Below are 12633 nucleotides of genomic sequence, written 5' to 3' on the forward strand. Positions count from 1 at the left end.
TGCAGGTGCTCCTATGTTGGGTGCATAAATATTTACAATTGTTATATCTTCTTCTTGGATTGATCCCTTGATCATTATGTAGTGTCCTTCTTTTTCTCTTGTAATCGTCTTTATTTTAAAGGCTATTTTGTCTGATGTGAGAATTACTACTCAAGCTTTCTTTTGATTTCCATTTTTTCAGTCTATATGTGTCCCTACGTGTGAAATGGGTCTCTTGTAGAGAGAGAGCATATGTATGGATCTTGTTTTTGTATCCATTCAGCCAGTCTGTGTCTTTTGGTTGGAGAATTTAATCCCTTTACATTTAAGGTAATGATCGATACATATGTTCCTATTAGCACTTTCTTAATTGTTTTGGGTTTGTTATTGTAGGTCTTTTTCTTTTCTGTTTCCTGCCTAGAGAAGTTCCATTAGCATTTATCATAAAACTGGTTTGGTGGTGCTAAAGTCTCTTAGCTTTTGCTTGTCTGTACAGGTTTTAATTTCTCTGTTGAATCTGTATCAGATCTTTGCTGGGGAGAGCAATCTTGGTTGTAGGTTTTTCCCTTTCATCACTTGAAATATGTCCTGCCACTCCTTTCTGGCTTTCAGAGTTTGTGCTGAAAGATCAGCTCTTAACCTTATGGGGATTCCCTTGTATGGTATTTGTTGCTTTTCCCTTGCTGCTTTTAATATTTTTTCTTTGTATTTAATTTTTTTTTTTTTTTTTGTAGTACGCGGGCCTCTCACTGTTGTGGCCTCTCCCGTTGCGGAGCACAGTCTCCGGACGCGCAGGCTCAGCGGCCATGGCTCACGGGCCCAGCCGCTCCGCGCGGCATGTGGGATCCTCCCCAACTGGGGCACGAACCCGTGTCCCCTGCATCGGCAGGCGGACTCTCAACCACTGCGCCACCAGGGAAGCCCTGTATTTAATTTTTGATAGTTTGATTAATATGTGTCTTGGCGTGTTTCTCCTTGGATTTATCCTGTATGGGACTCTCTGCGCTTCCTGGACTTAAGTTTGACTGTTTCCTTTCCTGTATTAAGGAAGTTTTCAACTATAATCTCTTCAAATCTCTTCAAATCTCTCAGTCCCTTTCTTTTTCTTTTCTTCTTCTGGGACCCCTATAATTTGAATGTTGATGCATTTAATGTTTTCCTAGAGGTCTCTGAGACTGTCCTCAATTCTTTTCATTCTTTTTTTTTACTCTGCTCTGCAGTAGGTATTTCCACTATTTTATCTTCCTGGTCACTTATCCATTCTTCTGCCTCAGTTATTCTGCTATTGATTCCTTCTAGAGGATTTTTATTTCATTTATTTTGTGGTTCATCATTGTTTGTTTGCTCTTTAGTTCTTCTAGGTCCTTGTTAAACATTTCTTGTATTTTCTCCATTCTATTTCCAAGATTTTGGATCATCTTTACTATCATTACCTGAATTCTTTTTCAGGTAGACTGCCTATTTCCTCTTCATTTGTTTGGTCTGGTGGGTTTTTACCTTGCTCCTTCATCTGGTGCATATTTCTCTGTCTTCTCATTTTGCTTAAGTTACTGTGTTTGGGGTCTCCTTTTTACAGGCTGCAGGTTCGTAGTTTCCGTTGTTTTTGGTGTCTGCCCCCAGTGGCTAAGGTTGGTTCAGTGGGTTGTGTAGGCTTCCTGATGGATGGGACTAGTGCCTGTGTTCTGGTGGATGAGGCTGGATGTTGTCTTTCTGGTGGGCAGGACCACATCCACTGGTGTGTTTTGGGGTGTCTGTGAACTTATTATGATATTAGGCAGCCTCTTTGCTAATGGTTTGGGTTGTGTTCCTGTCTTGCTAGTTGTTTGGCTTGTGGTGTCCAGCACTGGACTTCGCTGGTCATTGAGTGGAGCTGGGTCTTAGCATTGAGACAGAGATCTCTGGGAGAGCTCTCACCAATTGATATTATGTGGGGTCAGGAGGTCCCTGGTGGACCAATGTCCTGAGCTCGGCTCTCCCACCTCAGAGGCTCAGGCTTGAGTTACGGTTGGAGCACCAAGATCCTGTCAGCCACACGGCTCAGAAGAAAAGGGAGAAAAAATAAATAAAATAAATAAAGTTATTAAAATAAAAAATAAGTAAATATTATTAAAATTTAAAAAGTAATTTTAAAAAAGAGAGCAACCAAACCAATAAAGAAATCCACCAGTGACAACAAGCACTAAAAACTATGCTAAGATAAACATAAAAATCAGAAACTAGTCTGTCGCATACAGCAAACCCCAAGTCTACAGTTGCTCCCAAAGTGCATGGCCTCAATTTTGGGAAGATTCATTGTCTATTCAGGTATTCCACAGATGCAGCGTACCTCAGGTTGATTGTGGAGATTTAATCCACTGATCCTGAGGCTGCTGGGAGAGATTTCCCTTTCTCTTCTTTGTTTGCACAGCTCCTGGGGTTCAGCTTTGAATTTGGCCCTGCCTGTGTGTGTAGGTCGCTGGAGGGCGTCTGTTCTTTGCTCAGACAGGACGGGGTTAAAGGAGCCGCTGATTAGGGGGTTCTGACTCACTCAGGTTGGGAGGAGGGAGGGGTCCGGTAGTTATAATTGGAATGTGGGGCAAGCCGGGGTGATGTTGCACCAGCCTGAGGCACGCCATGCGTTCTCCCGGGGAAGTTGTCCCTGGATCACGGGATCCTGGCAGTGGCGGGCTGCACAGGCTCCCAGGAGGGGAGGTGTGGATAGTGACCTGTGCTTGCACACAGGCTTTTTGGTGGCTGCAGCAGCAGCCTTAACGTTTCATGCCTGTCTCTGGTGTCTGCACTAATAGTCGTGGCTCATGCTGTTCTCTGGAGCTCATTTAGGCGGTGCTGTGAATCCCCTCTCCTCGCGCACCCTGAAACAGTGGTCTCTTGCCTCTTAGGCAGTTCCAGACTTTTTCCCGGACTCCCTCCCAGCTAACTGTGGTGCACTAGCCCCCTTCAGGGTGTGTTCAGTCCTCTCCCTGGGATCCGACCTCCGAAGCCCGAGCCTCTGCTCCCAGCCCCCGCCCGCCCTGGCAGGTGAGCAGACAAGCCTCTCGGGCTGGTGAGTGCTGCTCAGCATTGATCCTCTGTGTGGGAATCTTTCCGCTTTGCTGTCTGCACCCCTCTTGCTGTGTCCTCCTCCGTGGCTCCAAAGCTTCCCCGCCACCCTTACCCCGGTTTTCGCTCACGAAGGGGCTTCTAGTGTGTGGAAACTTTTCCTCCTTCACGGCTCCCTCCCACTGGTGCAGGTCCCGTCCCTATTCTTTGTCTCTATTTATTCTTTTTTCTTTTGCCCTACCCAGGTACGTGGGGAGTTTCTTGCCTTTTGGGAAGTCTGAGGTCTTCTGCCAGCGTTCAGTAGGTGTTCTGTAGGAGCTGTTCCACATGTAGATGTAGTTTTGATGTATTTGTGGGGCGGAAGGTGATCTCCATGTCTTACTCCTCCGCCATCTTGAAGGTCCTCCATCCATTGTTATCTTATTTTAAGAAATCGCCACAGCCACCCCAGCTTTCAGCAACCACCACCCTGATCAGTTAGCAGCCATCAACCTTGAGACAAGACCCTCCACCAGCAAAAAGATTATGACTCGCTGAAGGCTCAGCTGATGGTTAGCATTTATTTATAAACAAAGTATTTTTAAATTAAGGTATGTACTTTTTTTTAGACGTCGTGCTATTGGACACTTAGTAGACTACAGTATAGTGTAAACGTAACTCTTATATGCTCTGGGAAACCAAAAAATTCATGTGATTTGCTCTGTTGTGGTATTCACTTTATTGTGGTGGTCTGGAACTAAACCCCCAGTATCTCCAAGGTATTCCTTTACTCATAGAATGAAGCTGATTCTCCTTAAGTGAATAAAAACTTGTTTAGAATATGTTTATAAAATGGGTATAACTTGCAGTTCACAAGAATTAAACTTTAGAAAATCCATGGGCACAGCTCAGTTAGTATGAACATTTAATATTAATATTCTAATTGAACTCATTAGAATTTGATAAATGTCAGGTTCTTTAATACTTAAAATTCTAAACTATGCTTTTCATTTTGAGTGATCTAAGGAATGTATTTTCCAGCGTCAATCCTACTTTAAAATTGAGACTATCCAGAACTACAGGGAAAAAAGAAATTGTACAAAGTGATGTGACCATTACTGTGAGAGTGTTTTCATGGTTTACATCCACAGTTAAGTGTTTTTCTCTAAAATTTTAAACTTCATTATTCTTAAATGCCTTGTATTATTCTTAGGTTTATGAACCAATGTATCAATTTTGTACATTTATGACTTAAGAGCCCATGGGTTTCAAATGATAAAAGTGTACTCTTTTTCATCCTTGTCTTGGGTGTGTAACTATGATTTCAAATGTAAAACTTTCCCAAGAGTTACTTATGTGTCAATACAGATAACTAGGTCTCCACTTTATGAAAGCTTTTGTAATTCAAAGCTATAGATGAGGGGTTTGTCTCTTTTGGAACTGTTAGCATTTTGGGCTGTGTCATTCTTTGCTATGGAGCAGTTGTGTGCATTACAGGATGTTAACAACACCCTGGCTCCGCTAACAGATTGCAGAATACCCCTTCCCCACAGCTGTGAAACCAGAAAGTACCACTAATTGCCAAACGTTGTCACCCGGGGAACAAGATTTTTTCAGTTGAGAACTGCTGTTAGATAAAGGAGTTGTAAAATGAATTTTATCATTATATACTCAACTCCTAATTTTGACAGGAATAAAATTGGTCCACTTCAGTGTCAGATATGTTTTCTTCTTTTGAACATTATCAGATCAAGGCACTAAATATTTAGTAGGTGGTCAGAAAGAAGCTGAAGAGAGAAAATAGGGTGGCCGTGTGGCAGAGAAGATTTAAATGATGAAACTGGGTAAATGAACTGTTCAATTGCTAGTACAGCACTTAGGGTGTGGTAGGTACTCAAATCCCGGTGTTTGAACACGGAATTCCTTAGTGGCCCAGTGGTTATTAGGACTCTGCACTTCCTGGTTGGGGAACTAAGCTCCTGCATGCTGCGCTGTGTGGCCAAAAAAAAAAAAAAGAACATCTCATTATCTGGGATCTCTTAAATTGAGCAGTGCCTTTTGTTCGCACATATTGCGAAAGATAACTTGGAGGGCTCACCACTTTGTTCTGTGTACAAATAGATTAGGTTTCTTTGGAATTAATATTGTTTGAAAGTTTGTTTTTTTTGTGTGTGTGTGGTATGCGGGCCTCTCACTGTTGTGGCCTCTCCCGTCGAGGAGCACAGGCTCCGGACGCGCAGGCTCAGCAGCCATGGCTCACGGGCCCAGACGCTCTGCGGCATGTGGAATCTTCCCGGACCGGGGCACGAACCCGTGTCCCCTGCATCGGCAGGCGGACTCTCAACCACTGTGCCACCAGGGAAGCCCTGTTTGAAAGTTTTAAGTGGCCAGAATGTACAGATTGTTCCTAGGTTGTTCAGTGACGCAGCCAGGTTGCTTGAGAGACTTAGAAATAAAGGTCTTTAATCAGCTGATGAATTGATAAGCTCCTAGGTTTTGTTGTTATTTATTTTTTTATAACTTGTATACTTCTCTTTATAGCAAGAGTTTTTCCTTTTGTAAGCTATCCTTGGGGCTCTTTTTATACATCTTACACATTCCTTATGCCCCCAAATAGTTGCAACCACAGGAAAGTAGTCTACCACAAGGGGTGTAGAGAAGTGGATTTTCAAAGTGTTCAGTTTACTGGTGCTCAGCATTAATTGTTAGCATTGCACAGATTGCACAAGTGAAAAAAGAGGTTTAAGAAGGGGAAGATTTTATTCAGTTACAAGCAGAATGCAGGAATTCTTGCTTCTGACTAAGTTAATGCATTCTACTCTTTAAATCTAAATTTAAAAATTCTAATACTGCTTTTGAACATCTCATCTGATTCAGTCTTAAAATAGGTATAAAATTCTGTTAAAAATAGAATTTCATGGCTCTTGCCTCAGAGTAAATTTTGGCCTAAAATGACTCATGGAATTTTGGATAATTCTTTCTCTGGATCCTTCTTATTTAGACTTACTGTCTTGTTTTTTACTGTTGTAAGTGACCCACTCTGTTGAGACTGAGTAACGAAGAGTTTTCATTGCCAGCATGAGATTCCCTGAAGTTGTACATAACTTAGATATAGAGATCTTTGTTAATGTTGCCAGTTTTTTTTTTTTTTTTTCACCAGTTTTTCTGTATAGTTTGGGAGGCAGTGCTCAGATTCTTCTCTCAGAAGAGATAGGTAAGTATTGGCTGCTTGGCAAGACTAGTAGTTTAGCCTCCACCAAAGCCACTGCCCTGGCTCTGGCAAGCCAAGCTCGGCCGACCCAAAGGGACTGCAGGCTTTCTGGGTCTGGCTGTCTTTACTGAGGTGGGGCCTATTGGTGAGTCAGCCAAACAGAGAAATTCTGAAGACTGTCTTGAGAGATAGGAGTTGAGCAAAGGGGAGAGGGTCTGAGGTGCCTAGGAAAGATGTTAATTTCTTTGGTAGGGTGATTGATGCAATGACAGGTTGGGCAGTCCTGGGAGAGGTTGCAGCATTGAGAGAGAGCTATTCATAGGGTCTTAGAAGAGGGCAAAGTGGGAGAGCTAGTGGGAAGAAACTGCTTAAACTCAGGGTGTTGTCATTGTGGCCTAAAGGTTGGTGATTATTCTGGAATGTAGTCGTCCCTTAGTGTCCTATAATCTCAACAAATCACAGAGTAATGAAACATGGAAAGAGAAAAAGACCTAAAAAGAAAATCATAAAAAGAATTAGAAAGTTAAGAGGAAACTTTAAAAACAACAACAACAAAACAACGAAAGAAACATAGGGTAGGATAAAAGAAAAGGAAATAGTTGCATTAAACCCTTTAAAATAACCCTATGAAATAGAATGAGAGGTAAAATAAGTGATATTTAAAATAAAAAGGCAGAAAAAACTAGCTAAATGGAAAAATATGAATCTAGAAGTGAAGATAATAGAAGGTAATTTTTAAATAGAGTTGTGAACATAAAAATAAAAATTTAAAAAACCATTACAACATTCTATATTTTTTTCTTACAGCATTTGTCACAGTTGTAATTTAATAATTGTTAGCATAAGTATTTGTTTAATGTATGTCTCCTCTCCTGGTTTGTAAGCTTCATCCTAACAGCAACTATGTCTTTCTTGTCTACTGCAGTATTTTCAGGGCCTAGCAGTGTGCTAGCAACATAGGTATACAGCAAATTCTTTCTGAGTTAGAATAAAAAAGTATAGAAAATATTAATTTTCCTTAGAAGTTTTGTTATGTGAAATTAGAATTTAAGGTAAGGGACTAAAGAAAAATAAAGAGGCTTTTAAAAAGAGGGTAAACTAAAGTAGGCTAGGAAATAATACAAAACAATTAGCAAATGTCTCAGCAATAAGAAATTCTTTTTTTTTTTCTTTTTTGCGGTACGTGGGCCTCTCACTGTTGTGGCCTCTCCCGTTGTGGAGCACAGGCTCCGGACGCGCAGGCTCAGCGGCCATGGCTCACGGGCCCAGCCGCTCCGCGGCATATGGGATCCTCCCAGACCGGGGCACGAACCCGTATCCCCTGCATCGGCAGGCGGACCCTCAACCACTGCGCCACCAGGGAAGCCCAGAAATTCTTGATAGTGTTGAGTTTCCTGAGTTTATTATGAAACATCAGTAATATGATGACAAAAGCAAACGTGAGAGAAAATAAGACAGGGAACCCAACTCTGTCATCTCCTCCCCTCGCCCCTCTCTGTGAGAGAGCTCCTGGGACTGAGGTCCTTTTGGTCCATCTTTTGGCTTTTCCCCTTGGAGATAGTGCTCTTGTAGGCCCCCCTTTTTTACTGAGGTGAAATTCACATAACAAAATTAACCTTTTAAAGCGAAGTTCATATAGTACGTTCATAATGTTGTGTAACCGTCACCATTATCTAATTCCATTTTCATCACCCCAGAATGAAACCTGCTTCCCTTAAATAGTTGTTTCCATTCCCCCTCCCCCCATCCCCTGGCTAACACCAACCTGCCTTTTGTCTTTATGGGTTTTCCCTGGCCTCTTTTTATTTTTTAATTTAATTTTTTAAAGTCTTTATTGGATTTGTTACAATATTGCTTCTGTTTTATGTTTTGGTCCTTCAGCCGCTAGGAATGTGGGATCTTAGCTCTCTGACCCAGGATCAGACCCGCAACCCCTGCATTGGGAGGCGAAGTCTTAACCACTGGACCGCCAGGGAAGTCCCACGTGGCCTCTTTTTAAACTGGATCTATTTGAGAGGGATGTGCTATGGCCAAAAAGAAATTATTTGGCTTTAAAGGCCTAGGTAGTACTGGGACTCAGAGCTACATCTCTTTTAAGTGTAAATTTATTTCTTTAATAGCATTTTCAAAGACTTCGTAAACGTAAATGGTAGTTATGTGTCTATTTTATTTTAAACTTCATAATTCTTTAGCTTTCTATCTTAAAGCTATATAAAGTATAATAATTACATTGACGGTTACCTATACTACTCTAGTAATCAGATGTTTATATATAATTTGCACGTGTAGCGTTTGTGTCTCTCTACATTAAAACAGGATTTCAACCACTGACCTTCTGGAGTGGGTAATTCTTCGTTGTGGGGGCTGTTCTGTGCACTGTAAAATGTTTTAGCAACATCTTGGCTTAGGTGCCAGTAGCACCCCTCCACCCTTCCAAGCTGTGACAACTAAAAATGTCTCCAGACATTGCAGGCTATCCCGTCAGGGGGCAAAATCACCCCTGGTTGACAGCCACTGCATTAGAATCATTCCCCTTGAGAATTTGGCTTTCTCTTTACTAGAAAGAGACTATTAATATGTTATTTGTTAAAAATAATCCTAGAGTTATAGAGGAGAATTGCAAAATCACCCAAGAAGCTTAGTCATTCATTGGTTTTTATAATTGTTCCCCAAACTGCTTTAAATTTATATTTTAGGTTTTAATGTTGATTTTTGGCAATACTCTCCTTGCTGATTATGTAAGGGTCATTTCTTGTTTGGCTATGTTATGCTAAAGGAATTCAGCTTGATTGCCTAATAGGAAGTAATTTCATGGAAAAAGTAAATACAGCCGTCTGAGTTTTTCAGAAATACTTGAAACATTAAAACTATTGAAGTACAGTGAATAAAGTACAGTGAAGAAAAAGGAGAATTTTTCTAACACAAACTTTCCTACTTTGATGTCAGAAGAACTTAAGACAGCCATGTTCTACTATTACCACTGAACTTATTGATAATAAATTAAATTCTCCCTTTTTGTGCTTCCCGCCTCTGCCCTAAAAGTTCTGTTTTCTCAGAGTGTAAAGGCTCTTTGGCCACTACTTAAATCTTGTTATTTCTCAGTGATCAATGTTAAATGAATTAAGGTTTAAAAGGAATATTTGATTTGATTTAAAATTTATCTCAAAATAAGTTTGTAGCCTACTAAATATTATAATTCTAATTATAGATTCCCTGTAGACTTGAAAGTGACAGTTTTTAAGGATTGTCCTGCTACAAGGTAGTTTGCTAGCTAGTTTATGATTTTACCTGTAACTAATTAAGTATAACTTGGGACAAAACTTTGGGGAAAAGAAGATGGGAGGGATGATGATGGAAGCTAGTCAAAAGAGGGGGAAATTCAATATAATAGTATTAGGTGTTATCAGTTAAGTAGTAGGCTTGAGAGATAGCATCTCAACTGGCTTTTTCCTGGGCATAAATTATTTAATAAGGTTGTGGGAAGAAAGAAAATCCCACAAAGTGGAGCTTCGGCTGCTTCTCTGCATAGTAAAATTCAGTTTCAGTAAATTCTGTTTCCAGTGCATGGACAAAGGAGATGAAGGCCATCCCTCTATAATTTTTTGTACCTAAAGCTTTCCTTAGTATAGATGTGGAGAGAGGTGTTATTAACATAATATGCTTTTTATAAGAATGCTGTGCTGTAGCAGCTTCTGTCTCCCATATGTGCTTGGAATGTATCTAATACATTCTTATCATTTTACTTATTTAGGGACTACGTTAGGAGTGAACTGGAGTCCGCCTATGAAGGACCAATGTATTTAGAACCTCTCTCCATGAATCGGTTTACCACAGCCTTAATAGGTAAGTATTATAAAAGAATTAAAAGTGTACGTAGGAACCAACCAATCTTAATTACTACCTTCTAAAATTGGTTCATACTTAATGCAAAAAATTGGAAAACTCAAAGTTATTCATGATGACTTTCAAAACATAGCCATTGTTAAATGTTAGTCTTTTTCTCTCATACATAGGTGTTTCTTATTTTACATGTTTATGATCACATATAGCCTGTAGTTGCTTGTGTTTTTTTAAGGGTAATGTAAGTATTTGGGAAGATTAATTTTAAAATAAAGCTAATAATTACTTTGTAAGATTAAAATGAAATATGTAATGTCTTAATATTGTTTACTGTTGTTGAAAGCCATTATCCTATAGTCAAAAATAAAGTGCCAGAAACATCAAGAACTTGAGACATGATTGAAATATTCAGATAGCAGAATGCTTAAAATAGAAGTGTTGGCTAGGACCCCAAAACAATATAGTACAGTCCAAAGTGAAATACTAGACCCTACCATGCCAAAGTTGCAAAAAAGAAAGTGAGAGAAAACCAGTATGTAATTCTTAAATTCACCCATATAGAGGGTGTTAAGAGGTTGAATGTTGGGATTTGGAGGAGGATTTTTTAGGGAGCTGTTTTCTCTAAAAATACCTGCTGGGCCCTTCTCATTTAGAGAATTTAGTGGTAGACCATTTGGAGACACATATTTTTTTTTTTTTTTTTTTTTTTGCGGTATGCGGGCCTCTCACTGTTGTGACCTCCCCCATTGCGGAGCACAGGCTCCGGACGCGCAGGCTCCGGACGCGCAGGCTCAGCGGCCATGGCTCACGGGCCCAGCCGCTCCGCGGCATATGGGATCCTCCCAGACCGGGGCACGAACCCGTATCCCCTGCATCGGCAGGCGGACTCTCAACCACTTGCGCCACCAGGGAGGCCCGGAGACACATATTTTTTTGTGGCTTAGAGGGGATACTACAGACTGGTGTCCAACCTAGGCCTGCAATATCTAAAGCTACACCATCCAAAACAAGCCACATGTGGCTTGTGAGCCCTTGAAATGTGACTAGTCCAAATTAAAATATACTGTAGTATAAAACACACCCAATTTCTCAAACGTAGTACAAAAATGATGTAGACTGTCTTGTTAATTTTTTAATATAGATTGAATGTCTATGTGATAATATTTGGGAGATATTAGGTTAAATAAAATATATTATTTATTAATTTTACTTTTTTTTTTTTACCTTTATAAAATGATGCTACCAGAATATTAAACATTATATATATGGCTTGTATTATAATTCTAGTCTGATATAAAGGCCAGCACTGGGCTGGCTGGCTGGCTGTTGAGTTTCTGACCGTGGAGTGAAAATGTCTTGCGGGGTTCTCCTGTATCATCTAATCTATGTAGGCAAAGGATGTTAGTTTACTGTGGACTAGATGAGGGCCCCAAGAGTCAATGGAATTTTCTTAGGTCCTCCCAAGAGGGCCCTTATAAAGGATGAGAAGACTCCAACAGGGATTGAACTTCTAGATTCCAAGGAGCTGAGGAAAGAACCAAAAACAGCCAGAGGAGGGTACATAACAAGCATCAAGGGTACTGCAGATGAGAGATCCACAGTGATGGGAACAATCAGAAGAATCCTTAGAAGTGCCCAGGAGAAAGGAGATCAATTTTAAATACGCCAGCTGCAGGGAGCACCAATACCATACCATTGTAAGAACATAGTTCAGTAAGAATTTTCTACTTCCCTCCCTCTCCTTCCCTGCCTGCTTCAGTCGTGAGTAAGTCAGGAAAAGAGTGAGACTGTGCCATGCGCCGGCAGAGAAAGAGGAAGAAGCTTGCCTTAACCTCTCTACTCCCTCTCACAATTGTAGGTTTTCTGTGATGCCATAGGAGGCCTCAGCTGGAATAAAGGAAAACCCTCAACTTTAAATCCATTTCAAAGTTTTATTTGTTATTAGATTGAGATTAGATTAGATTAGATTAGATTGTGTAACCTTTGCTAGATTAGAAAAGGTATGGGACTTGCCTTAGGAGCAGGAGAACACTCAGTTCACAGAGTGGCTTTTAAGACAGTAGGACACAAAAATAATGTTGCTTTATGGCTATATCCCATGAATTGGTATATTCAGTAGTCGTAACATCCAAGTATGAAAATATTTGCTAGTTTAGAAAACTCATAAAGTGTTCTCTTTTATTCTATAATGGATGCAATTTAGTATAAATCTGTATATTTCCTTAAATTTTTCCTATCAGTGGTTATGATAGTGTGTTTACTCAACTAAGATTCAATTAATTGGAAATAAAACAAAATCCATAAACTATTAAGTAGCAATTTTCTTTAGACTTTGATTTTAAAGTAACTTTCTGCTCCTTTTCTTCCATTTCACTAATGAACTTTTAATGAAAAATTAAGTAATTTGAATATGCCATCATTTCTTAGGATTACAGACTTCTTGGAGATAGTTCTTACAGTGGAATCCTGAAATCCAAAGAGTACATTGTGATTTTGATTTATTCAGAATTGTCAGTTGGAATAGGCATGTCAAGTTAAACAACTTCCTTTTCTTCTGGAGCTATAGGAAAGATTTCCACTAACAG

At 40.0% G+C, this 12633-nt stretch overlaps 1 protein-coding gene across 1 annotated transcript in view; it reads left to right on the forward strand.

Annotated features, from left to right (window-relative positions):
• Positions 1–12633, forward strand: part of RNF145 (ring finger protein 145) — a 64119-nt gene that overhangs the window by 25145 nt on the left and 26341 nt on the right. Inside the window, exon 4 of the mRNA XM_060094982.1 lies at positions 9960–10051. Within this exon, the coding sequence (XP_059950965.1) occupies positions 9960–10051 (92 nt within the window). The remainder of the gene's footprint in view (positions 1–9959; positions 10052–12633) is intronic.

The sequence above is a fragment of the Mesoplodon densirostris genome, chromosome 3, assembly GCF_025265405.1.
Source record: "Mesoplodon densirostris isolate mMesDen1 chromosome 3, mMesDen1 primary haplotype, whole genome shotgun sequence".
Lineage (NCBI taxonomy): Eukaryota > Metazoa > Chordata > Mammalia > Artiodactyla > Ziphiidae > Mesoplodon > Mesoplodon densirostris.